Here is a 23,600-nt window from a genome sequence, read left to right on the forward strand (position 1 = left end):
TCTTGGCTTTGGTTTTCTTTCATTGTACCATTGCAGGCTTATAAAGTATTCATGTACACATGAACAGACTTTGACTCAGAAAAACATTGTTTTTTGATGAAGTACAGTATGGGTTAGCTTGTCAAAGTGCTAAGGGAGGGATTTGAAGGATCGGATGAAACAATTGGCTTTGCTGCATGGACTTTTAAAAATGTATTTGAATGGATTACTTCTAAAAAAATATATATATATATATAATAATTTCTGAGCTACCAATAACTTTTAAAATCTTTTTGCAAACTGTAACTCTGTCTGATGCAGCCCCTGCTAGCTTAGCTTAGCAAAAAGACTGGAAGTGAATGGCTCCAGCTAGCAAACTGCTTCCAATAAGTGACAAAATAACACCTATTTATGTGTTGTGATTTTTTATAGTCACACCGTGTACAAATAACAAGGTCATATGGGACACACCCATCTTTTAACAGTATACATACTGAAAACTATATTCTCAGAAGGTAAAGCACAGCTACTTGGGCAGAGTGATTTGCTCGCAGCACCCGAGAAGCCTCCTGGTGATGAGCAGAGAGTTCGCTCAGAGTTGTGCAAATCACTCCACCCAAGTAGCAGTGTTTCGCCTTCTGAGAATATAGTTCACAGTATGTATACTGTTAAAACTTAAAAGATGGCTGTGTCTCATATGACCTTTATATGTACACGGTGTGACTATACACATCACAACACATATATAGGAAAATGTTCGCGTTTTTTGTCACTTATAGGGAGCAGTATGCTAGCTGGAGCCATTCACTTCCAGTCTTTGTGCTAAGCTAAGCTAGCGGGGGCTGCTTCCTGAGAAAGGTATGTAGGGACTTATCTAACTCTGGGGATACAGTGAATAAGTTAAATTTGTGTTCCTTTAAATAAATCGTTTGAGAATAAGATGCGAAACTAAAATTGCATGCAAATTTATCAAAGATAATGTTAAATCAATACCATCAAAAGTAACCATTTCAATGCAAATTGATGTAGATGTTTAACACTTCATTCGCTTAGCTTGTAAAAGTAACCTAATGGACGGTCCAACATACTATACAGCTGTTTATTCACTTGTTCTTCAGAGTATATAAAAAAACACCACAACATCCACTATTTTATCATTTCAATTGTCTTCATTACCATCCAATACACAGAATTCCATAAAAAGCATATCACCAAAAAGTCATTTTGCAATTAAATTACACAGATATTAGTGCATAGCATTCAAATCACCGCACATACTGATTTGCTCATTGCTATTGTTAGCATTATTGCCAAAAATAATGCACTTCAATAAAATGTAAACAATTCTGGAATGTCAGCATCTCATTAAAGTATGATTTCTGGATAAATTTACAGTACCCTAAATATGATAATGCAATGATAAATTCAGCCCAATGCAAGAAATGCATCCATTCAGGTTGCATTTGTATTTATTTAAACACTGTAGATATTTTTCAGCGAGGCAGTCCTGATAAATGGTAAACAGCTTTTGCATTGATCTGCAAAAGGGCAGGGCATATGCATCTAAAATAATCATATCGATTAAATCCTTGGGGAAACCATTTTTACTATAAAAGGTCAGATGATGCAATCATCTTCATTTTTCATGAATTGCATCTCCTCATGCCCTGAAACCCAATCTCCTGTTTATTACACATATAAACAGAAATGAAAAATATGTCTCTGTATAAAAAATTTGCCGATATTAGTTTTTCACCATTATAAAAATAACTTGAGTGGACAAAAGTGTGCTTTGGGGGAAACAGATTAATGGAAAAAAAACAATATTTCCGATATAGATCTCTTTCTGGGTCAGCCGGGAAATGCTAGCTGATGTTTGCATGTGGTAACGGGTCTTCTTTGGTTGCGTCTTTGTCTCTTAATATAAAGCTTCTGTTGTCAGCACAAAAAAACGTCTCTTTTTGGGGTCCCCTGTAGGCTAAAAGCACCATGGAAGATTAGGATGAGTCCAACATTTCTCTTCCTTCAGCATCTGTTTTCTGAGACATCAGAAATGACTCCCATACTGCCAAACACTGCAAGAGAACACAGGCACATATTAAACAAAAACTCATTTAAGTTCAGTAAAACTCACTCATTATCCAATGCTTAACTGGGTTTACATGACAACAGCAACAGTAATATGATAAAAGACAAGTTCAATACATGCAGTAATTGAGTTTTTATGTTCTCACATCCCTGACAGCAGTAAAATAGACAGATATTAAACACACAGACAATGTGAGGGCTGACAAGTGTCTCCCATTTGGCTTCCAATTCCATTCACAAGCTGAGGTCGCTCCTCACCCCGAGCACCATTTAGGTGTCACTTGCTAAGCCTTTGATAAATGTCCTGACTGGGACTCGTCAACCTCCGTCCAAGCACCTAAACGCCTCGCAGAGCCCACATCACCCCAAACCGCTTGCATGCCACTTGTGAGTGTGTGTCAAAGCATAGATTTAGGACACACGTCGGTTGTGGGCGCCCAGCTGTCAAAAGCAGTTAATCAATGTGTTCCTTAACTCTTTCCCCGCCATTGACGAGATATCTCGTCAATTAAGAGAAAACGCTTCCCCGCCAATGACGAGATTTTCCGTCTTTCCGCAATACCGTTATTATCCACCAGGTGGCGCCCTTCCGCAACTTTTTAAAACCGGAAGTATTGCCCTATGGCAAGCGGCTGCATGTCCGTGTCTGTTTTAAAGATCGCTCTGAATGGGATCTCTATGAAAAGTCCGTCATAAAAATGGAATTATCTCTGCTTTTTGCTAAAAATGTGGTGTTTTTGCAGAAACCTACCCATATTCAAAAGCTGATTGCAAAAGAACCACTAAAGGTAGGATGAAACGTTTTTTTTTGTTTGAAAGCAGAGGGTCGTCTGTTCTTTCATTTGGTATATTGTATGTTTATATATTTAAAGAAGAACATTTTCTGGAAGGCATTAAACTTTGGTGAAAATCATGAAAAACGCTGGCGCTGGCTGGCAACTTTTTTTAAAAACGCTGGCGGTGAAAGAGTTAACCACAGGATTCAGGCGTGATGTGACCTCAGTAAATGACTTTAGACAGGGCGTAGGGGTGGGGACGTTGGAACACAGTAGCTTTCCGAACCACACTAGGACACAGCTATTCGTCTTTGGAGAGAGGTCTGCAAATAGTTTAGAATCCGCTTGTTAAGTCATGACATAAGGAATATTGTTTCCGGGTCCAAGCCTCCACTTGTTTCAATGGAGGTTGTTATTTAAAAAGCAGTTTATGGAGGACAATTTATTCATATTACACATTGAAACAAAAATTTTATACACTCATAATGAACACAGCAGACTCCAGACTCACAGAATCACTGACAGCAATATATTAATAATTTGTAAAAAAAAAAATCCATGCTGATAAAAATAAGGATCTGTGTTTTTGTTTTGCATTATGATATGAGTGAATATTAACATTATTTTTTAATTTCGCTTTTGTGGTCGGTCGGACCCGGAAGCGCTCCATGACGTCAGCCTTAACAAGCAAATAGCAGGCAGTCTCTATCAAACACTCTAGAACCCTTTTCACACAGCGTGTGATCCCAAACTAGAGCCCAACCGATATATCGGCAAGCTGATATTATCTGCCGATATCAGGCATTTTCCAAACTATCGATATCGGCATTCATAATGGCCTAAAAATTAATATAAAAAAAAACCCCCGGACGAAACAGCCTTCATTCGATTTCCTCACTGTTGGTGTTTTTGACAGAGCGCTCTGAACCAGTAGGTGCTGGTGGGGTCCAGATTTAGGGGTCTAGCCACTGCCTTAGTCAAGTGATCAGCAATTTATATTTTGCTGTTGTTGTTATTTATCAGAACTTAACAGAATTTGCCTATTCAAAGTTTTATTTATGAACCAAGTCTTTTAAAACTGGTAACTTTGATTTGGTTGTTGTTGTTTTTGTGTTTTTGTTCAAAGGCCTTAACGTTTCATATCTTAAGTTTGTATTTTTATACATTTTATTTATCAGAACTTTAATATTTCGATGTTCCTCTGTTCTTTTGAGACAATAAAAGAAACAAGTTTCTTTTTAAAATGCATTATCATTTTATTTTAGTTAAAACTCATCAATAACTACAAATAAATAATGTAAGGGAAACCTGTTAATGTTTTGTTGCGCGTTTCTGAAAAAAAAAATCGGCTAATATATCGGAATATCGGATTTTAAAACCAACAAACATTTGTATCGGTATCGGCCTTCAAAATCCTTTATCGGTCAGGCTCTATCCCAAACATGTCCTGTAACTGATCCTGGGATTGCATCCGGGATGGGGATCTAGTAACATTGCAGTAACATTCCCGAAACACATCCTGTTTAGTCCAACCAATATTCAAGATATGATCACGGCACTGCCGATATGTGTTTGAATGCATACACAGATTTCAGAAAATCCCTGGCAGTCTGAATGAACCAAAAGTCACACAATCCTTGGACAAATCCTGGACACGTTTTTCTGTTATCTGTGTAAAAAAGGGCTTACGAAAGATGTGTTCCTGTAGCTCAACAGCAAGAACACTGTGTTAGCAAAGCAAATATCATGGGTTTGATTCCCAGTACTTCGAATGCAGTTGTAATACACTTACAGCTAAAAGCGCCTGCTAAATGAGCCAAGAAAAATGTAAACTTAAAAATCAAACAGGATATTGAGCTTTTTCGGTTTGACGTGGTCAGGACAAACAGTATCTCAGCAATGGGGTCACATTAGACTTCAGTGTTTTGTTCACTTTTATTTAAATAAACTATACAATTTATAATTTTGTATCATTTCATTCTCTTGCTCCAGAGGTTTAACAATACAGTAAATGTTGGTCGATCTGTACTCGGTAAAAAAAGGAGATGGAAAATGACACAGCCACATTCAGATGTGGAAAATACATTTTTCAGATCTGAAAGAAAAATTGGCTAATCTACACAATTTTTTCGATTTGTAGGAAAATGACTTGAGCTGAAAGAATAGTACATTTAGATGAGGATGAAAAAAAAAACTACAAAAGAAAAGTTCTCCATTCAAGACCATAACTTCCAAGAAAATGTTTTATAGCCCGTATCCAGAATAAATGACAAAAAAGCTTTTCTTGCACTACAATAATGGGCTGCCCGTGTGACCCTTTGATTGGACAAGAAACACTAGAGTCAAGAGTTTGTTCACAAGAATTGAAAATGTCAATGCCTATTTAAGTAGTCAAGAGAGGGAGATTTAGTTTGACACATGGTTACTGATGGCTTCAACAGTATTGGCTCTGGCTTTTGAAGTATTGGAAGGGTTGTTAAGAGTCTATCCATTAGCTGCTCCGTTCAAATGTGCTGGAATCAGTCAATGATAGTAATGTGAAATATAAACACAAACGCACCAGAGACGTAAACAACACTTTTGTTTCAACTAGAGAAGTGGAGATACACTTGGACAAAATGTGAATTATTAAAAGCATTGCATCAGCTTTTGTTTTAACTCTGCTTTCAAAAGAAACATTTTGAAAGTCTGTTTGAAAAACCTGTCTCGATGTCTCTAAGCCGGTTGATATTTACATTTAATGACAGATCCTTTGCCATCTTTTCAGCAACATCCTTGTTGCTATGGCATCCCCATGGTAATGCTCTGATGTTGCCATGTTACAGTACATGACTGCTGTATTGTCAGTATCAAATAGCATGCAAATGTTAAATATCCACCCACATCAGCACAGAGCATATGGATCTTCATCAATGTGTAAGGTGCATCCTCTTTGTGGTCACCCAAAGAAAACGTATGACTCAAAACAATATCAAGCTTAATTTGAAATAAACTAAATAAATAAACAAAGATATTATGTAAATTAATATTTTTAATAAAATGTCCCTGGCATCATCTGGTGGCCTCCAGTTTGAGAACCACTGCATTTTACTATTGTGACAAACAAGCTATTAACTAAATAGAGATTTACAAAAATAAAGGCCTGCTTTCACAGACAAGGCTTAGCTAAAGCCTAGTTAAATTAAGACGTATAAACATCTTTTGTAAACTGGTCAATGACGTAACGTTAATTATTTTGTGTCGGTATGCTTCAATTAAATGTAAAAGGGTTAAATTTCAAAATAAATTAGCAAATTACTTGCATACATTCTCTTTTTTGAGGACCAAACCTAAAATTTTAGGTTTTATTTCATTTTGAAAGAATATTTGGGGGATAATTGCAAAAATGTAAATTTGGTGTAACCGGTCTGTGTCACTTGGTGTAACAAGTATTTTTTTATGAAAATATAAATATATTCATAAAAAATGTGTAATAAAATGTAATCATCTAGTTTAGTGTAATTTAATTTTTTACATACATTTTTACATCATTTGTCAAAGGTTATTTAGAAAACAGAGCTGTTTTCAGAATGTCCGGACAAACACAAAAACGCATTAAAATTTACATTTAGAATTAAATAATAAAATTATTATTTTTAAAATTATGCTTACATGCCATCGAGGTGGATAAAATATTTAATATTTCTCTTTCTTTGACGCAATTGGCGGTTACACCATTTGACATTTTCAGGTCCATTCAGTCTTAACTTTCATAAAATGGAAATACCTGATGCGTGCTTTTATTTGAATTTATTTTTAGATTTTTGAATTTCTCTCGTCAAACAGTTTTTGTCACTGACCCAAACACGCCTTTCAAAAAGACTTTACTGGTGTGTATCCTGAGACAAATCTATGGCAAGGCATATTTTGAGATCCATCAGTGCAGGTTATTATCAGTTGAGACACCCCAAATGTGTGTTTTAGTCTTGGAGTAGCCTTGTCTGATGTGTTTTATTTTCTATATCATTGGCCCATAGTCCAGTACATTTTGCAATTGAGTTGTTGATCTCTCTAGATAGATTTAGATTTAAAAGTTCAGGACATGATGATGCATTACATCTCAGCTATTATATATTGAACTAAAGTTTGTGTTATTTTCTTTCAAAGCCAAGCATAGCCAGCCAAGTCAAGCTTTCACGTGCATTTTTGTTAGCCTTCATTCTCTACCTTTAGGGGCCATTCACATATCGCGTCTTTTGCGCGCTCAAGTTCGTTATTTCAAATATAGTCGCTCGTTTTTCCAGGCGCGTCCGCACAACATCGAGTTAAAAACATCTCAACTTCAACTTTTCAGAATGCTGCAAGCACACCGCAAGTCATTTGACAAGAACCGACGCGTCTAGCGGTTTCCACGCATTTTTAGGCGCGACATGTGAACGGCCCCTTATAACGGTACACAGTTTCACAGCATGATCGTCCTCTGTTCTGACCAAATTCAAAGCCTGGATCTAGAGACAATGACCTCGTATACACCCTGACGTGTCCCTGATGTCTCTCTACAAATTAAGGCTGGTAAAGTTCTCCATGGCCTTTCTTTTACACAAACACTTATTTTTATTACCTTTTCTCGCACCTCGTTCTCTCTTTTATGTCAGTGTTTGATGCGGTCTAGCCTCTCCTTCAACAACATAAAAATGTTTCTTTGCCTGGAGGTTACACAAGATACAATCGTGCAAGGAATAAGCATCGGATTCAAAAAGATCTGAGCACAGATAAATGTAGAGCAATTTATTAATGTTCCCTTCTTGTTTTTCATAAATTTGCACAGGTATCGTACACATAATTTTGGGCTAACCCATAGAGATGTTTGGGAAGTGACTAACAGCAAGATTCTTCCTGAAAATGTGAGTGAGGAAAAAACTCGCTGCCACAGAGCTATACACTTAAAAAAAAATGCTGGATTATTGTTGTGTTTCAACACAAAATGTTGGGTTGTTTTAACAGTGTTGGGTCAAATATAATTTTGGGGGGTTATTTAACCCAACAGCCGGCTAAAAATAAAATATTGATGGTAGTTTAATTTATAAGTAGCTTGGGAAGTTGCCTGACTGTGCGTTCACACCACCGCCGGCGGGAATGTCAAAGTGTCCGGAAGTCATTCATTTTCAATGGCGAGCTCTGGGGAGAGCAACAGCGCGTCTTGGACGATGTGAGCGTCGAGGAGAAGTTGAAATCAGCACAACTTTATGGTAATAATGAGCTATGATGCGGTTCGGCGGGCGGAACAGAAAATGGAAACGTTCGGCAGCAATCAATCGGAAGGCGGAAACAAATAAAAGTCCTCTGCTTGAGAGGAGTTCAGAGAAAGCATTTGAGCGTCGTCAGACCGTCCACTACTCTTTTTCTAAACAGTTGTTGGCAGGGTAGCCAGAGCGTTTTTGGACCCTCTCGTTGGTGACGGTGCGATTGTACAGTAACACGAGTGAATGATAATTTTCTTCTGCATCATGCCTTGTTTTTGAATCTGCTTTCCATCGAATGAATCTCACCGGATGTCTCTTTCCCATCTCTACTGGTCTCCAGAGAGCTAGTAGTTTGTCAGATTTCCTCTTACTATAAACAATTCATCTCTGTTCCTGTCTTAAAACAACAGCTTGGTCTCTAGGGGCCTATGAGGGCACAGCAGGTAACCAGAAATCACTAAAGTTTGACATTAAAAACACTTTCTTTCTCATTCTCTGTTGTGTAATAGCTTTCAGTTTAAGATTGAAAAACAGACGAAAGAGCTTAAAGAGATAAATTAGGAAGCGTGCTTTATTAAACACATCCAATTTAGCTAGAAGTATCAACATTTAGAGACTTGGAGAGCAATTACTTGTCAGTGGGTATAAAAATGAGATACTACCTCCCTCTGCTGGCACATATCCAGAGCAACCATGCAAATGTGTGCAGGCAGATGGTCATACACATCTTTCTCAAATCTGTCGGCAGTTTGTTAGAGTCTTCAACTGGGAGTAGTTTTTCCACCCTTGAGCTTTGTACATTCATCTCTCACTTCTAAAATGTTCTCAATAGGCTTTATGCCCAGCTGCACTACTTCCTGAACTTCAGCCAGCTCCTTGTGTCCTGTCTGCCATTATTGGACAAACTGATTAATCCAGGTGTGTCTGATTAGTGTTGTTGTGACTACTGAGGTCAGGCACACCTGGATTAATCAGTTTGTCCAATAATGGCAGACAGGAAACAAGGAGCTGGCTGAAGTTCAAGTAGTAGTGCAGCTGGGCATAAAGCCTATTACATTCCTAATTTAAAGCCTTGTCAAATTTAATGGCGTCACATTTATAGAAAACATGATTTATTTTTTTAAATAAAAGCTTTGATAATATAGAAATACTCCATTATTTACAACGCAAAATCCCTTAGTCCACATAGACGTTTAATATAAACTACATTGCATATCTCACCTTCTCATAGTAATTCACATTCTTTTCTGCAGTGTCAATGAAGGCTGATCGTAGATCAGTTCTCATGACCTTCTTCCAGCGTGTCCAGTCACTCTTTAATGCATTATTTGCCCACTCCAGCCTGTCATCCAATTTTTCCAAGTCTTCCCTCATCTGAAATAGACAAACACAATGATACATCATTACAACAGGTCACCCCGACCAAAGATGGGTTTATGAGTTGTCCAATAACCGATTGGTTGGTTAGCAAGGTTGATTCGATTATTTTTAGCAATTTTAGAGGAGATTAATTTATAGATGGTACTATTGTAGGATTTTAAAGGCAGGGTGCATGATTTTTGAAAAACACAGGAAAAGGGAGACGGGCTGACTACCAAAACACACTTGTAGCCAATCAGCAGTAAGGGGCGTGTCTACTAACAACATCATTGCCTGGGTTGCGTATGTGTGGGATGGATCTATCAAAAGAAGGTCCAGATTCTATTGGGGTAGGGGCATGTTTGTTTAGGTGATTTTGAATTTCAACATTGGCTTTCAGAGATCATGCACCCCACCTTTAAGGTTTTTTTATGTCCATTAGCTGACTAAAAGCTGAAACAAGCTGGAATAAGTGTCAGTAAGTGTTGGGTACTATTCGATATTTATTGATTTAATTCTACCTATTAATTTCAATTCTTTTCGATTCCCGGTTTCAATTCCAATGTGGATTTTTTTTTATAATTTATTTGATTGGGACAGTGCATGTTAATGAACAAGCATGACAATCATACATGTAAACATGCCGGATTGTAGCGAAACGCTAATTTTTACATCGGTGGTCCCAAGAATTTAAATCACACATATACAATTATACATCATTTATTAAGATTAGCTAAAAAAAATATTTTGATACCAACCCATATGGTTATTATGCCTAAACATATGAAAAAACTTTAGCTACTTTGAAATGCGCATGCAGGGATTAATAAAAGGCATTGACATTTTATTCTTATAGTAAGGATCCTATTCCTGGCCATAAAAATCTGATTGCAGAATTGATTTTCGATTTTAAACCCTATAAAACAAACCCGAACAGTAACAGGAGTACCTGCACATGACTCAAATCGAGGCTAATAATGCATGACGTTTTTAATAAAAACATTTTATGTTTTATGTTCCTAAAATATGTTTTGACAGTCTAAATCAAGATTTTAAAATCAAGCATTTCAGTAAAAACACTGTATAGCTGTTCTACAATCAGAGAGTTGACATACAGGCAGTTTTAAAGTGTTGTTAAAAAGTTTCATTACTATCCTAAAAACTTGCTAAACATGCAGTGATATATTTGCTGTGCTGTAAACTGTATCCGTTATTAAGTTAATATGTTTCTTTGCTCACTGCAATTTCTCTAAAAGAATGTCTGAGTAGTTTAATCGAATGATGCTAAATATATCCGACAGCTTTTAAAACTATTTTCAAACCATAGTCTGACTATAATTGTCAGTTTACTATTTTGCTCCGCTCCAAAACCTAGTGAGCTTGCCTCACTCTCAAAAATAAAGGTACAAAAGTTGTCACTGGGACAGAACCCTTTTAAAAAGGTACAACTTTGTACCCAAAAAAATGCATATTAGTACTTTAAAAGGTACATACTGGCAGTTCAAAGATACATTTTTGTACCAATATGGTGCAAATTTTGACTTTTTTAAAGGGTACTTCCCCAGTGGCAGCTTTGTTCCTTTATTTTTGACAGTGCTTGCAGTCTACAGCTGCCTTCTGAAGGTAGCATACTAACTAAAGTGGAAATTATAACTCATTATAACTTATGGATGGTAGGTTTGATCTAAAAGGGTCACAAACAGCAACTTAAAAGAGTGATAATGGCAAGAGACAATACGGATAGATTACGTAAAATGCTCTTATTATTAAACAGCATAAACAGAAATCTGAGATTTATACAAATATTAAATTTCTTGACTGCATTATATACAGGTTCACTCACAATCAGACTAAACAACTTGTTTTTTGCAGCAAATTATTGCTGGCAAACTCATTATACCATTGAAATTTAGAAGCTATTAAAGAAACTATTTACAAAATTATCAATAGATGCTTTTATGAAAAGTGACTTACAAAAACTAATCACAAGCAATTTATCGTATACAAGAGCCAGCAATACTCACAGTAGGTCATTTGCCATGTCAGCCTATATACAGTATGACATGTTAAAAATGCTGCATATTGTTGGGCTCAGTTTATGTTTATATTAAAACATTTTAATGGCTTATTTTGAAAACCTGTTTTTAAAAAGTCAAAAAAATTATTAGTTTCATATGATTTTGGTACAAGTTAGGTCGCATTCATTAAAAATAGAAAAATATTAGAAATGCACAGCTCAGTTATTTATCCAGAAGAATTTTTTGTTTATAAACAAAATCTTTATATTTATATTAATCGCTTTTCTGTCTAAAAAAAAAAAAAACTTACCGATACTTGTGGCAAAAGCCTTCATGATGGGAGCTACACTGTCAGAAAAAAATGGTCCTTAGCTGTCACTGTGACGGTACCGTATTAAAAAGTACCTAAAATGTGCATATTAGTACCTCTAATACTGTTACATATTACTTTTTAATGGGTACTGCCCCAGCGACGTGTTGATGTTAAAAACGACATATGAGATATAAGGGAACTGGGTTGAAACAGAGAGGTAATAAAAGACAGAGAAAGAGAGGGAGATATTTATTGACCGGTAGGCTAATGAAGGTCAAGAGGTAGTTGTTATATTTCCATCCCATTTCATTCTGGTATGTGTGTTTGGTGATGTGTGGATGTCTTGTGGAACAGCGGTTGTGTTCATGAATAGATGCAGCGCTTTGGGGACCCAAACGCAGCTTTGAAGCTGTCTACAGCCGCGTTACCCTACTGACAACAAGGCCAGATCAATACTTACGCTGATCAACCCTTGCTGTGTGACTATGTCATTGCATTAATAACAATCAGAAGCAGGACACCCAGTAGCATTTGGCAAACAAATGATTTAGACCTTTTCTCAGCTCTAACATAATATTTTGAATAAAGTTTCCTTCAAGTTCACACAGAGAAAATACTGGGTTTATCAATAATTGATCAACAATTAATATTTTTCAAAAATGTTTGACAACCAGAAAGTATTGCCTTCTCATTAAAATAGAAAAACTATGTTTTAGTGTAATGGTTAGCCTTAAAATATGTTATATATTATATTTGGAAATGTCATTATAATTTAATGCAGTAACATTCATGTCTTAAAGGATTACTACACTTTCATAAAAATAAAATTTGGATAATTTACTCACCCTTATGTCATCCAAGTTGTTTTTGTAGACAACGAAAAAAGAATTTTTTTTGAGGAAAACATTCCAGAATTTTTCTCCTTGGGGAAAATTAGAAACTTTATTGGACCTCAAGAGTTTACAGTTTCAATGTAGTTTAAAATTGCTAGTGCAAGACAAGAAGTTGTGGTTTAAAAGTACACATTTTTAGTTTTCTTGCCAAAAATGACAATTGTTTTGCAAGACAAGACCCTTATGCCTCGTTTGGGATCGTTTAGAGTCCTTTTAAGCTGCGTTGAGACTGCAATTTTAAACTGCATTGAAACTATAAACCATTGAGGTCCAATAAAGTCTATTAAACTTAGAAAAATCCTGGAACATTTTCCTCTAAAAACAAATTTCTTCTCGACTGAACAAAGAATCACATCAACATTTTGGATGACATGAGGGTGAGTAAATTATCGTGAATTTGGGGCTTGTTTTGTTAGGTGATGTGCTGTATTGTGTAATATGGTCACGACTCTGTGAAATGTTGATGTTAGTATATAATGTATTTACTATGTAGTTCTTTAAAAAAAAAAAAACTAGGGCCGGGACTTTAACGCGTTAATTAAGATTAATTAATTACACAAAAAATAACGCGTTAAACATTTTAACGCATTTTAATCGCACTTATTAACGGAGTCATTCGTAAATGCTGCAGACCCTGTTTTAGTTCGAGAACTCCGGAGTTGTGCTGCAGTTTAAATAAAAGTAGACGGAACCTAAACGAACAGCTGATTTTAACGGGACAACGCATCAGTTTCAAAGTAAAAATTATTTATTCTGGTAAATGGAGGTTTGCAACGGAGGTTTTGCCCAATAAACATCTACCAACAAACTACAGATTATTTTAACATGTATCCTAATGTCTGTTATATGTTAATGTTTGAGTATTGCTGGGTTTAAATATTGTTGTAATGTTGTTTTGTTTCAATTTAATTAGCTTATTGCGAGTTTAATTTAAGTTTTGTTTGCTACTTTAAAATGAATTTCGTTTCAAATAATTTGTCTACTAATTATAAACAATGTTTTGTTGTTAGGTTTTGTGAATATAAATTAAAAAGAACATTAAAAGCAACACCGTGCATCTCATTGATGCATATGCTACCGAATGCCAAAACATGCAATGAGTAGCCTATATCACTTAAAAATCAGCTTGGCAGTCCCCAGAAATTACATTTACACGCGCATTTAGAGCATATAGCAGCACGTTTGATTTGCGGTGTGCTTAAGACTTTCAAAAATCAACTTCATATTAATTTTAATAGGCTACTTTGACGGAGGACACGCACAGAGAATAGCGACGGCAGGTAAAGGAAAAAAGTTAAATGGTGTTTTTCTGACGAATAGAGTCAGTTTGTAAGAACATTTTTAAATGGACTATAAGATCATCAATATGAACTCTGAACAATGAACTATTATAAACATAACAGCAAGAAAACCTGAAGAGGATCTTGCAACATTAAAGAAACAAGCATTTATGTAGGCTAAAGCTATATATCACCTCTTATTTTTTAATTTTGTTAAGTTTCAATGGTAAGACTAAAAGCGCGTACATTACGCAGCGCTTTTCACATCTGAATCCCACTTAAGAAAACTATAAACGATGTGCAACTTAAAAATGTGCATAATATATTTTTTATATTTTAATTTTAATATAGGCTATATAGTATATTATGTTTTGTTGTTTTTATACGTGAGGTGGGGGATCCGCGCAAATAGGTACCGGAACACAGACAGTCAAAACAACACATTAGTGTTGATTCTGGGACAACAAACTGCGTCATCCTGGAATCCACCCATCTCTGTGTTATTATTGAAACAACACATTTTGTGTTACTTTTAACACAACATGTTTTATACTTGAACACAAAATCAACACAAAATGACACATAATGTCTTAAAATTACACATAATGTGTTAAAAGCTTACCGCACAATGATGTGTATAAAATTAACACATCATTTCTAAGAGTGTATACTAAAAATCCATGTAAAAAAATTACTTCTTAATGTTCTCAGGTCAAATATTTATATGTGATTAAAATGCGATTAATTTAGATTAATTAATTACAAAGCCTCTAATTAATTAGATTAATTTTTTTAATCGAGTCCCGGCCCTAAAAAAAACATATTATATTTAGACATTATTTTTTTTAGAAAGATCTGACCAGGGACTGGGGTTGCAAATTAGCCTACTGGCTAGAAACCTTTTATGCAACACATATTGTTATGACTCTGACTGTGATAACTATGTGTAATAATGTGCGCTGCATTGTCCCTGACTAATAAACAAATAAATGAATAAAAAAATCTTTATTATGAAAGTGGAGGAATCCTTAAGAGCAACCTAAGTGTCCAAATACATTAGGGCCCCTGTATAAAGCTATACATTGACAGTTATTGGTTCATATAAAGCAGATGCCTACATCTAAATGTAGTTGCTTCATATATTTAGACCTTCTGAAGAAAGATTCCTCTACAATTCATTTGAAACTACTTTACTGCCCTCTACTGGTTAGAAAGCACATCACAGCCTTGAACAGGCTTTTTATAAATAGTGATTTTTTTTATCCCCAATCTCTTAGTATGGTTAACTTTAGTAGTTACTATGCAAAGTATTAATAACATTGATACAGATGATAAAGGAACTCGCAAAAGAAACACACCAAACCTACTTTCTATAAGAGAAAACCTACCACACTAACATGCTCAGTAGATTGAGACGTTAGGCACTTACCCACTCTAAATAGCAGCAGTATGTCAGATAGATTTACAAGAAGCGTAGAAACTGCTAGACCAGCATAACGCACCACACCATTCAAGCGTTAAAAACCCACAAACCGACAAAATTTCAAAGCTGAGATGGGAAAACATGTGAAACAAAGAAAATGGCATCAACACGCCCTCATATCAGGGTGTGGTGACCTCTAAAAACCAGTTCTCTGAAAACCATAAAAAACAAACACCACTGCTCGAGCAGATAAAGCCAGAAGAAGCTACTGTAGTCAGTCCAAGCCCAAACCATCATGAGAAATATTACCTCATTCATTTCCCCCTGTTTTTGCTGTTGGACTTCTTCAGGTGACCGTCCCAACAAGCTGTCCCATGCTAAACCCAGCACACTAGAATCCTTTAATGGACACATGAGCAATATTGAGAATAAACACATCTGGGCTTGAAGTCACACAACAGATGTTTACTGCAAAAATAAGTTACCACTGAAGTTTAGAAAAAGCATCTTGGTTGTGGACGGCAGGGTGAGACATTAATTAGGGCTTTTTGGGGTTATAATGTTTCCAGCCTCTCTGAAAATGCATTCTGATAGTGTACTGGTAGTGCAGATTGATACATTTATGTATTTATGATACATTTATACCTTGCCTCATTGTTCCGCCCCAAAGCCAGCAGGTCATCACTGACATCAGTTGCCGCCCCTTGCAAATAGCGCAATAATAACTAGTGATGCACCGATGTATCGGCCGCCGATATTTATCGGCCGATTTTTGATGAATTTGAAACCATCGGCATATCGGCAATAGCACGAGAAAGGCCGATACCGATTGTTTATTAATTGAATGCATAAAGAAATCGATTATATGTAGAAAAATGAGTTAATGTTGTTAATAAAATAAATGCTGAATAGCAAAAACCACCTTTGAAGGTTGTCATGCTGTCTTATTATATTTGTTTTAGCTTAATTTGTGCCTCTCTTATTATGTTGGTCAGTTGAATGTTACTTAGATCCAATCCATGTTCAGTAAAAATAATTTGATGCAGAAATAAACTAGCTAATAGACCAACTGTATACAAGTATTGTATACAAGTGTTTAATATCGGTATCGGCATCGGTATCGGCCAGAAGTTGTATGTTTAAATCGGTATCGGCCCAAAAAATCGGTGCATCCCTAATAATAACTTTAAGTTAACACAAACTTGAAGACATCTTGCTGGGCGAACAAGATCTTACAGCCTAGTATGTGTATTGGCCACATGTGGCTAATCAGTTCTTGTACTTCGTTATTAGTTTGCAAGTACAGAACATACAGCTTTTTGTTTTAAAAAAATCCAGATCATTAAGGACACCTTTCTATTTTAGAAATGGCCTTTAGTAGTAAGCTGTGGAAGTCAGAAGGGGGCAACCCTCAATCACGGCTTGTAATTAAATTGACAATAGAGGCGAGATGCCGCTAAGCTTCTCTGGAAACCAGCAGTACTTTGCCCAATAATAGCCTTTTTCCAAGCTTTGGGGCTCTGCTATTTGATGGAATAGATAAAAACAAACTGAAAAAGCCAAAGAGACTTAAATATGACAATATTAGCTCTGGCAATATGAATAATATTTAAACCGTCCTATTTGAAGTGCACCGCTGCTTTAATGGACACCTACCGCACTACTAATGTAATCCCCCCAAATTCCTTTTACAGCCCACGACGAATATCTAATGAAAGCAGAGATGCCAGCTAAAGCTCTGTTTTATTAAAAATAATCTCAGAGTATTTTCAAAAGAGCACCGGATGGATTAAGTAGAGATTGGGAACAGTCAATAACAGACTTACTACTTCTTTGTCGGCCGCCTTCGCGACGAGGGCTTCGGTCTTCGCCTCCAACTCAGCCTGGATGTTGTCTCGCCTCCTGAGCACTGTCTAAAACCCATGGTCGATACTCGTGAAAGTATGAAGATCACGATCAATATCTTTCTTTATTAAGTTTACGATAAAATATTTTATCAGTTTTGATAACTTTTTGTCACTCAAGACAGCACAAATGGATTCAAACGTAAAATACTAAATTTACATCAAGAAAACAAACATTATAGAAGATGGAGATGAAAAGTCAGTCTACCTTAAGTGTGTCTGTACAGAGGACGTATTCATGAATGATTGGAGTGAGGTTATCATTGAGGTGTTTGACCTGCTCCTCTGTCTCTTTGAAGCACCTGTCTAGACTGCCTGCCATGCATTTCAGGGGCTCTGCCAGCTCCTCCTCAGAGTTTGACCACAGCGTGTATGTTGGCGCGCACTCCTTCAGCTCTTCCAGGTATTCTGTGACAATAGAAGAGTTCCCATAATACCACACTGCTGAGTATGCAGTTATAGCCCATGCTATTGTTTTTTTTTTTTAAAGGAGAACACCACCGTTTTCAATATTTTACCATGTTCTTACCTCAACTTAGATGAATTAATACATACCTATCTTTTTCAAATCGTGCACTTAATCTTTGTACAGCACGTTGTGAATGTGTTAGCATTTAGCCTAGCCCCATTCATTCCTTAGGATCCAAACAGGGATGAATTTAGAAGCCACCAAACACTTCCATCTTTTCCCTATTTAAAGACTGTTACATGAGTAAGTATGGTGGCACAAAATAAAACGTGGTAATTTTTATAAGCAGATATAAAATGAGAACTATATTTCAAGGCGGAAGAGTTGCTGCAAACTAAGTGCTCGTCCGCCATACAATATAGTTCTCATTTTTTATCCTTTAAAAAAATTGCCACATTTTATTTTGTGCGCTCATACTTACTCGTGTAACTACTCATGTAACAGTCTTTAAATAGGGAAAACATGGAAGTGTTGGGTGGCTTCTAAATTCATCCCTGTTTGGATCCTAAGGAATGAATGGGGCTAGGCTAAATGCTAACACATTCACGACGTGCTGTACAAAGATTAAGTGCACACATTAAAAAAAGATAGGTACGTATTAATTCGTCCAAGTTGAGGTAAGAACATAGTAAAATATCCTTTAACTAGCCTCTTTATATTGGACCGAGAAGAGAAGAGAGAAGGAGATTAGAAAAGAAGTAAAGAAGAGAAGATGAAACTATACGAGCTAAGACTTAAAGTATAAACAGGTCAAACCTTTCTGCTCCCTGACGATTCTTTGTGTAACTTTATCGAGTGAGCTCATCTTCTGCCCGAAGGCCTCCACATACTCCTGCATCGCGGTAAACTCCTCCGGCCGATTTTTGATCCCTCTAACTGTGGCGGCAAGACCTCTCACAGACTCCCCCATTCTGCTCAGAAACCCAGGACCCTGTTTCTTATGAGAGGCCAATGCCTGGACAAAGGATTAGAGCAACAGTCTGTGATATCAACAATTTTCCAAAAGACTCTTTAACGGCTAAATCGGTACTTAAATTTCATGGTCGGACAGAAACGGGACCAACAGAGAAAATAGGCGATAAAACAGTAACCGTATCATAGCTGCATACAAAGCTTTCAAATATCCATAACAACACTATTATGACTGCCAGGAGTCTTTATGAAGTACTTATCTTGAGAGGTCAGTCAGCCGAGTCTAAACACAGAAACTGTCACGTTATCTGTGTGCATTCAACATAATCCTCTTAAAGGGAAGAAACTGAGATCACATACAGGGGTGATTATCATGTGCGTGTTTGCGTCTGTGGGCATGTATTGGTATAATTTTAGGAAGCTCTGAAGTATCTCACAAGGACACAAATTGCATGTAGCATGTCACCACAACAAAAGGTGGCTCAACCCTAATTTTTCTAACATACAGTATGTGACCCTGGCCACAAAACCAGTCATAAGTGGCACAGGTATACTTGTAGCAATAGCCAACAATACATTAAATAGGCAATTTTTGTATACCAAAAATCATTAGGATATTAAGTAAAGATCATGTTCCATGAAGATTCCTACCATAAATATATCAAAAATGTATTGATTATTAGTAATATGTGTTGCTAAGAACTTCATTTAAACAACTTGAAATGTAATTTTCTCAATATTTAGATTTTTTGCACCCTCAGATTTTGAAATATTTGTATCTCTGCCAAATATTGTCCTATGGAAAGCTTATTTATTCAGCTTTCAGATGAAGTATAAATCTCAATTTCAAAAAATTGACCTTCAAGACTTAAGACTGGTTTTGTGATCCAGGGTCACATATATAATACTTTAAGTGTGTGTGTGTGTCTTACCCCACTTTCTGCTGTGAGAAAGAGCTTAAAATCCTCACTGCTGGAGAAAATTGGATGTTCTGCTATTTTGTTCAGAAACCTGTTCAGCGCTCTTTTCCTTGTCTCGATGAAATCTTCATTAAACCTCTCCACCATACCTCGCATCACAAACTTCTCTGGTAGTGGCAGAGGAGAAAAAAAACATTGTGTTTAGTTTCATCATATAGCGACAAAGGATTATAAAATCAAGAAACATTACTGAAACATTATTGTTTAAAGAAAGGATGGCAGAAGCTGAGCTTCTGCTTATAAAAAAACAATAAAATAGTATGTACAGTAACATGCTTACAATTAAAGTTTGAGCGACAATGCGTTACACCTAGAAAGATGTTGAAATGAAATCACAGAATTTCAAACATACAGCAACTTATACAACAGTCTTACACATAATGGGGCGGTTTCTCAGACAGGGCTTATCCTCGTCTAGAGACTAAAATGCATTAAGTGCAAACCCACTTTTTTTTTTAAGTTGCCAGCCAGCGCCAGCATTTTTTATGATGTTCTTCTTTAAATATATAAACATACAATATATCAAATGAAAGAACAGACCCTCTGCTTTAGACATTAAGTGTAGACATATCTGAAAAGGGACATTTCACAAGACTTTTTTTAAGATGTAAAATAAATCTTTGATGTCTTTGAGTACATATTTGAAGTTTTAGCTCAAATAATGCAGTTGGATAGTGCAGATTAAGGGGCAGTATTATCCCCTTCTGACATCACAAGGGGAGCCAAATTTCAATTACCTATATTTCCCATGCTTGCAGTGAATGGTTTACCAAAACCAAGTTACTGGGTTGATCTTTTTCACATTTTCCAGGTTGATGATAGAAGCACTGGGGACCCAATTATAGCACTTAAACATCAGATTTTCATGATATGTCTCCTTTAACATATATCAAGTGCCATTGTTTTGTCTTAAGGTGCACACCAGACATATAAATCCATTTTCAGAGACAAGGCTTAAGGTTTGTCCTATACCAGTGGTTCTCAAACTGGGGGCTGTGGCCCCTAAGATGGTGCCAGGGGGGCCCCAGTTTTATGACATTTTATTAATGTATCATACATTTTGTGCAATTAAACCTCAGAAAAATAAGGCTACTAACCAACAGCACTACATTGTATGATTTTATATATTTTGTTTAATTCTAATTTAAGTTTTACAATGTTTAAGGTCATAATTTTAAGGGATGTACTGCACACAAGGGTGGGGGTAAAAGTTTGAGAACCACTCTGTCCTAGACCAAGACATATATTGGAGCTGTCTCAACAGAAAATAACTTGCACTGACAGATCTTGAAATGTGCCAGTGCCATTGAATTACACACCAGTAATGTCCTTTTCTAGTCCTGGCTTTAGCTACGCCTTGTCTGTGAAACCATACCATAATGTCCTAATAAAACTAAGGCCTAGTCCTGGATTAATCTAAAATCTGTCTGGGAAACTGCCCCTATATGTATACAGCATTATTAACAAGTTTAATAGTAGAAATTAACCTTGTCTGTGTAAAGATATATAAGGTAAACACTGAAACATACAGCTCAAAAAAAGGAGTGAAGGAATTTAAGCGCTGTAATAAAAATCTTTTTTAATTTTTAGAGTTTCCCCACAGACTTCCATAATAAGTCCATTAATTTTCAACAGCATGTTTCACAAACAGACTCAAGACACCTACATGAACAATAAGCGTGGGATGAGCCTCTTCCAGACGTCCCTTTAACCACATGAAGTCTTGGTATCGCCTTCGCACCTCAAACTCACTCGAGTCAAACTCGCTCCGAGTTGTCTGATGTGAGAAAAAAATGAAAAATGTGCAAGAATGATTAACAGCATTTAACAGCACACAGTTGGTAAATTTGTGCTTGGGTACGCTGTACCTTGGTCACAACCCTGTAAGTTATGTATGTCTCAATAGCATTCACATGAGTCTCAGGGTTATCGACTGTGACAAAAATGTCTTTGGCGTCAACATCTCTCTCTTCTTCCTCAAACTTGTACTGGTTGATCATTGAACCAGGGGAAGTCTGCATGGAGGCGTTGAAAGAGCTGCCGTTTGTCGTATCCTGCAAATAATACAGGACACGTGGATTAGGGCATGTAAGAGATGCCAACATTGAACACCAGTGTTTTGAAAACAAGCAAAATACTGAAACTGATGTGGATGTGAGGGTTATTTTAATGCTAAAATATTGTCTCCTATTCAAGCATAATCTGCGAAAACACCTACGTTGATTTTCTCTGCCAGGGTATATATTTGGAAACTGGTTCAATAGTCATTATTTTACAGTTTTGCTTGCTATTGCACAAAAATTACTTACCTCACATTTAAGACAATTTATGTAAATTATTAGTGCGATCAAACAGCCATTACATTTCGGATAATTTCTCAAATAGTGAGAAATAAAATGTAGATACTTTTATCAAAAGCTATTTTTCCAGTGTGAGTGTTTCCAGGGAGTGGAACCCACAGCCTTGCATTGGCAACACAATGCAGATACAGGAATACATCTTACTATAGTACATCTTAAAAACATGGTATTACTATTGTGTCCTTTTACGTAATTGGACATCTACATTACCTAGCACATGAATATGGTAATCATTTAGCACTGTAGTACATAATTACCATATCACTGTATCTAATGCTGTACAGTGTGTCACTGTACAATGATATTATTATATTAATAAATTATGCTTCATAAATTATAATTAAATAAATGTTAGTGCTTACTTTATTCAACTTTATATAATTAATATGTATATATTATCAACCCCTTGTGTTTGTTAAAACTGGACCAAAGCCTTCCTAAACCTGTTCTGTAGGTGTCGTTTACTGTTTTGATCACAGAGAGGCAAAACATCTGATTTTCCTACTGTTGCTATGTCACCAAACAATGACGTATGCAAATCCAGCTCGCTTAACGAGAGCTGCTTTGCGTCTGTTTCCTGTCTTTACAAACTCATAGTCAGCAAAACTAAAGTTTTAAAATAAAAGCAAAACACGTCACCGCCATTCATCACTATTGTAACAAAATTGCAACACCGCCCAAAAGTTACAGAGAGAGAAGTCTAGACACTCAAAAGTGGAAGTGTTAGCTACAGACAGCATTTCTTTACTCAGCCTGAAGTTGTGCTTTATGTACGTGTTTGGTATCATTTACAGAAAATACTTTGGAAACAAAAACCAGATCTATAAGAAGTAGTAAAGCATAACGCGCCTGATCGCTGACCTTTGAAACTTCAGACCAAAGCAAAAGACTCAGCTCGAGTGAGCTGTGGAGATTTCCATATGATTTACGATCAAAAGAGTTTTGCTCTACTAGTCTAATGTGTCCGCGTTACTGAAACTCAAACGATACATTGTTACTAAACATTTAAACAACTGTCGCGGCGAAAGTTACAATGTTGCAAACTTTTACATTCTGTGGAACGTGACATTTGATCGCGTGACCTGCAAAGTTTGCAACCGATCTCAGTCTCTCATGAGTTTATGATGATGAATTACCTTACTGAAAACTTCCAAATCATCGTCTTCTTCATCTAGATCTAACATGTGTCCGGCGGTGTTTGTTGGTGTTGAAACCGTGGTGTTGTCGATGATAGTTCCGCTCATCATTGCTCGAATCGCTACTTTGTTATTAATTTTCGTGACTTCATCAATTTTTCCGCACAACTCTGAAACGCTCAGCTGAGGCGGATCGGCGTCCACTGCGCAGAATCGGAAACAGGGAAGGAAAAAGGGCCGAGACTAGAGTTCTGCAGGACGCCCACATGAAGCTAAGTTTAAATTATATTTTACTCTCTATTATCAGTTTGTGACACACCTTAAAGTTATTCCATTTTGATGTGAGAACTTTTTAACGTTTCGAATTAAGATGTAGGCTTTGCATAATGCATTTTACGAGTTAAAGATGGTTCTTGTGAGGCCATATAGTAGTACACTAATCAAAGGATGTGTTTTTAAAACTATAATTTAATATATTACATGGTGGT

At 36.4% G+C, this 23,600-nt stretch overlaps 1 protein-coding gene across 2 annotated transcripts; it reads right to left on the reverse strand.

The window, feature by feature from the left end:
* Positions 1-1,125: 1,125 nt before the first annotated feature.
* snx7 (sorting nexin 7) lies at positions 1,126-23,394 on the reverse strand. Of its 2 annotated transcripts, XM_065258512.2 has the most exons (10): positions 23,113-23,394; positions 21,485-21,670; positions 21,283-21,393; positions 19,569-19,733; positions 18,481-18,679; positions 17,464-17,663; positions 17,178-17,264; positions 15,661-15,750; positions 9,287-9,439; positions 1,126-2,054 (listed from the first exon to the last, which is right to left on the reverse strand). In XM_065258512.2, exons 1-10 carry the CDS (start codon positions 23,221-23,223, stop codon positions 1,977-1,979), a joined length of 1,380 nt encoding a protein of 459 aa, XP_065114584.1. In that variant the 5' UTR covers positions 23,224-23,394; the 3' UTR covers positions 1,126-1,976. The 2 variants fall into 2 exon arrangements, with proteins under 2 accessions (XP_065114584.1, XP_065114585.1); XM_065258513.2 differs by lacking the exon at positions 15,661-15,750 and having other exon boundaries at positions 23,113-23,393.
* Positions 23,395-23,600: the final 206 nt, after the last annotated feature.

This window comes from Paramisgurnus dabryanus, chromosome 22 (assembly GCF_030506205.2).
Source record: "Paramisgurnus dabryanus chromosome 22, PD_genome_1.1, whole genome shotgun sequence".
In the NCBI taxonomy this organism is placed as follows: Eukaryota; Metazoa; Chordata; class Actinopteri; order Cypriniformes; family Cobitidae; genus Paramisgurnus; species Paramisgurnus dabryanus.

What these genes read in the sequence shown, in the direction of transcription:
- snx7 (XM_065258512.2), bottom strand. Translation starts at nt 23,223, where the DNA reads ATGATGAGCGGAACTATCATCGACAACACCACGGTTTCAACACCAACA. An exon ending in TCTGTACAGACACACTTAAG is followed by an intron (nt 17,265 to 17,463) that starts GTAGACTGACTT and finishes CATGGGTTTTAG; the next exon opens with ACAGTGCTCAGGAGGCGAGA. An exon ending in AACAGGGGGAAATGAATGAG is followed by an intron (nt 9,440 to 15,660) that starts GTAATATTTCTC and finishes TGTCTATTTCAG; the next exon opens with ATGAGGGAAGACTTGGAAAA.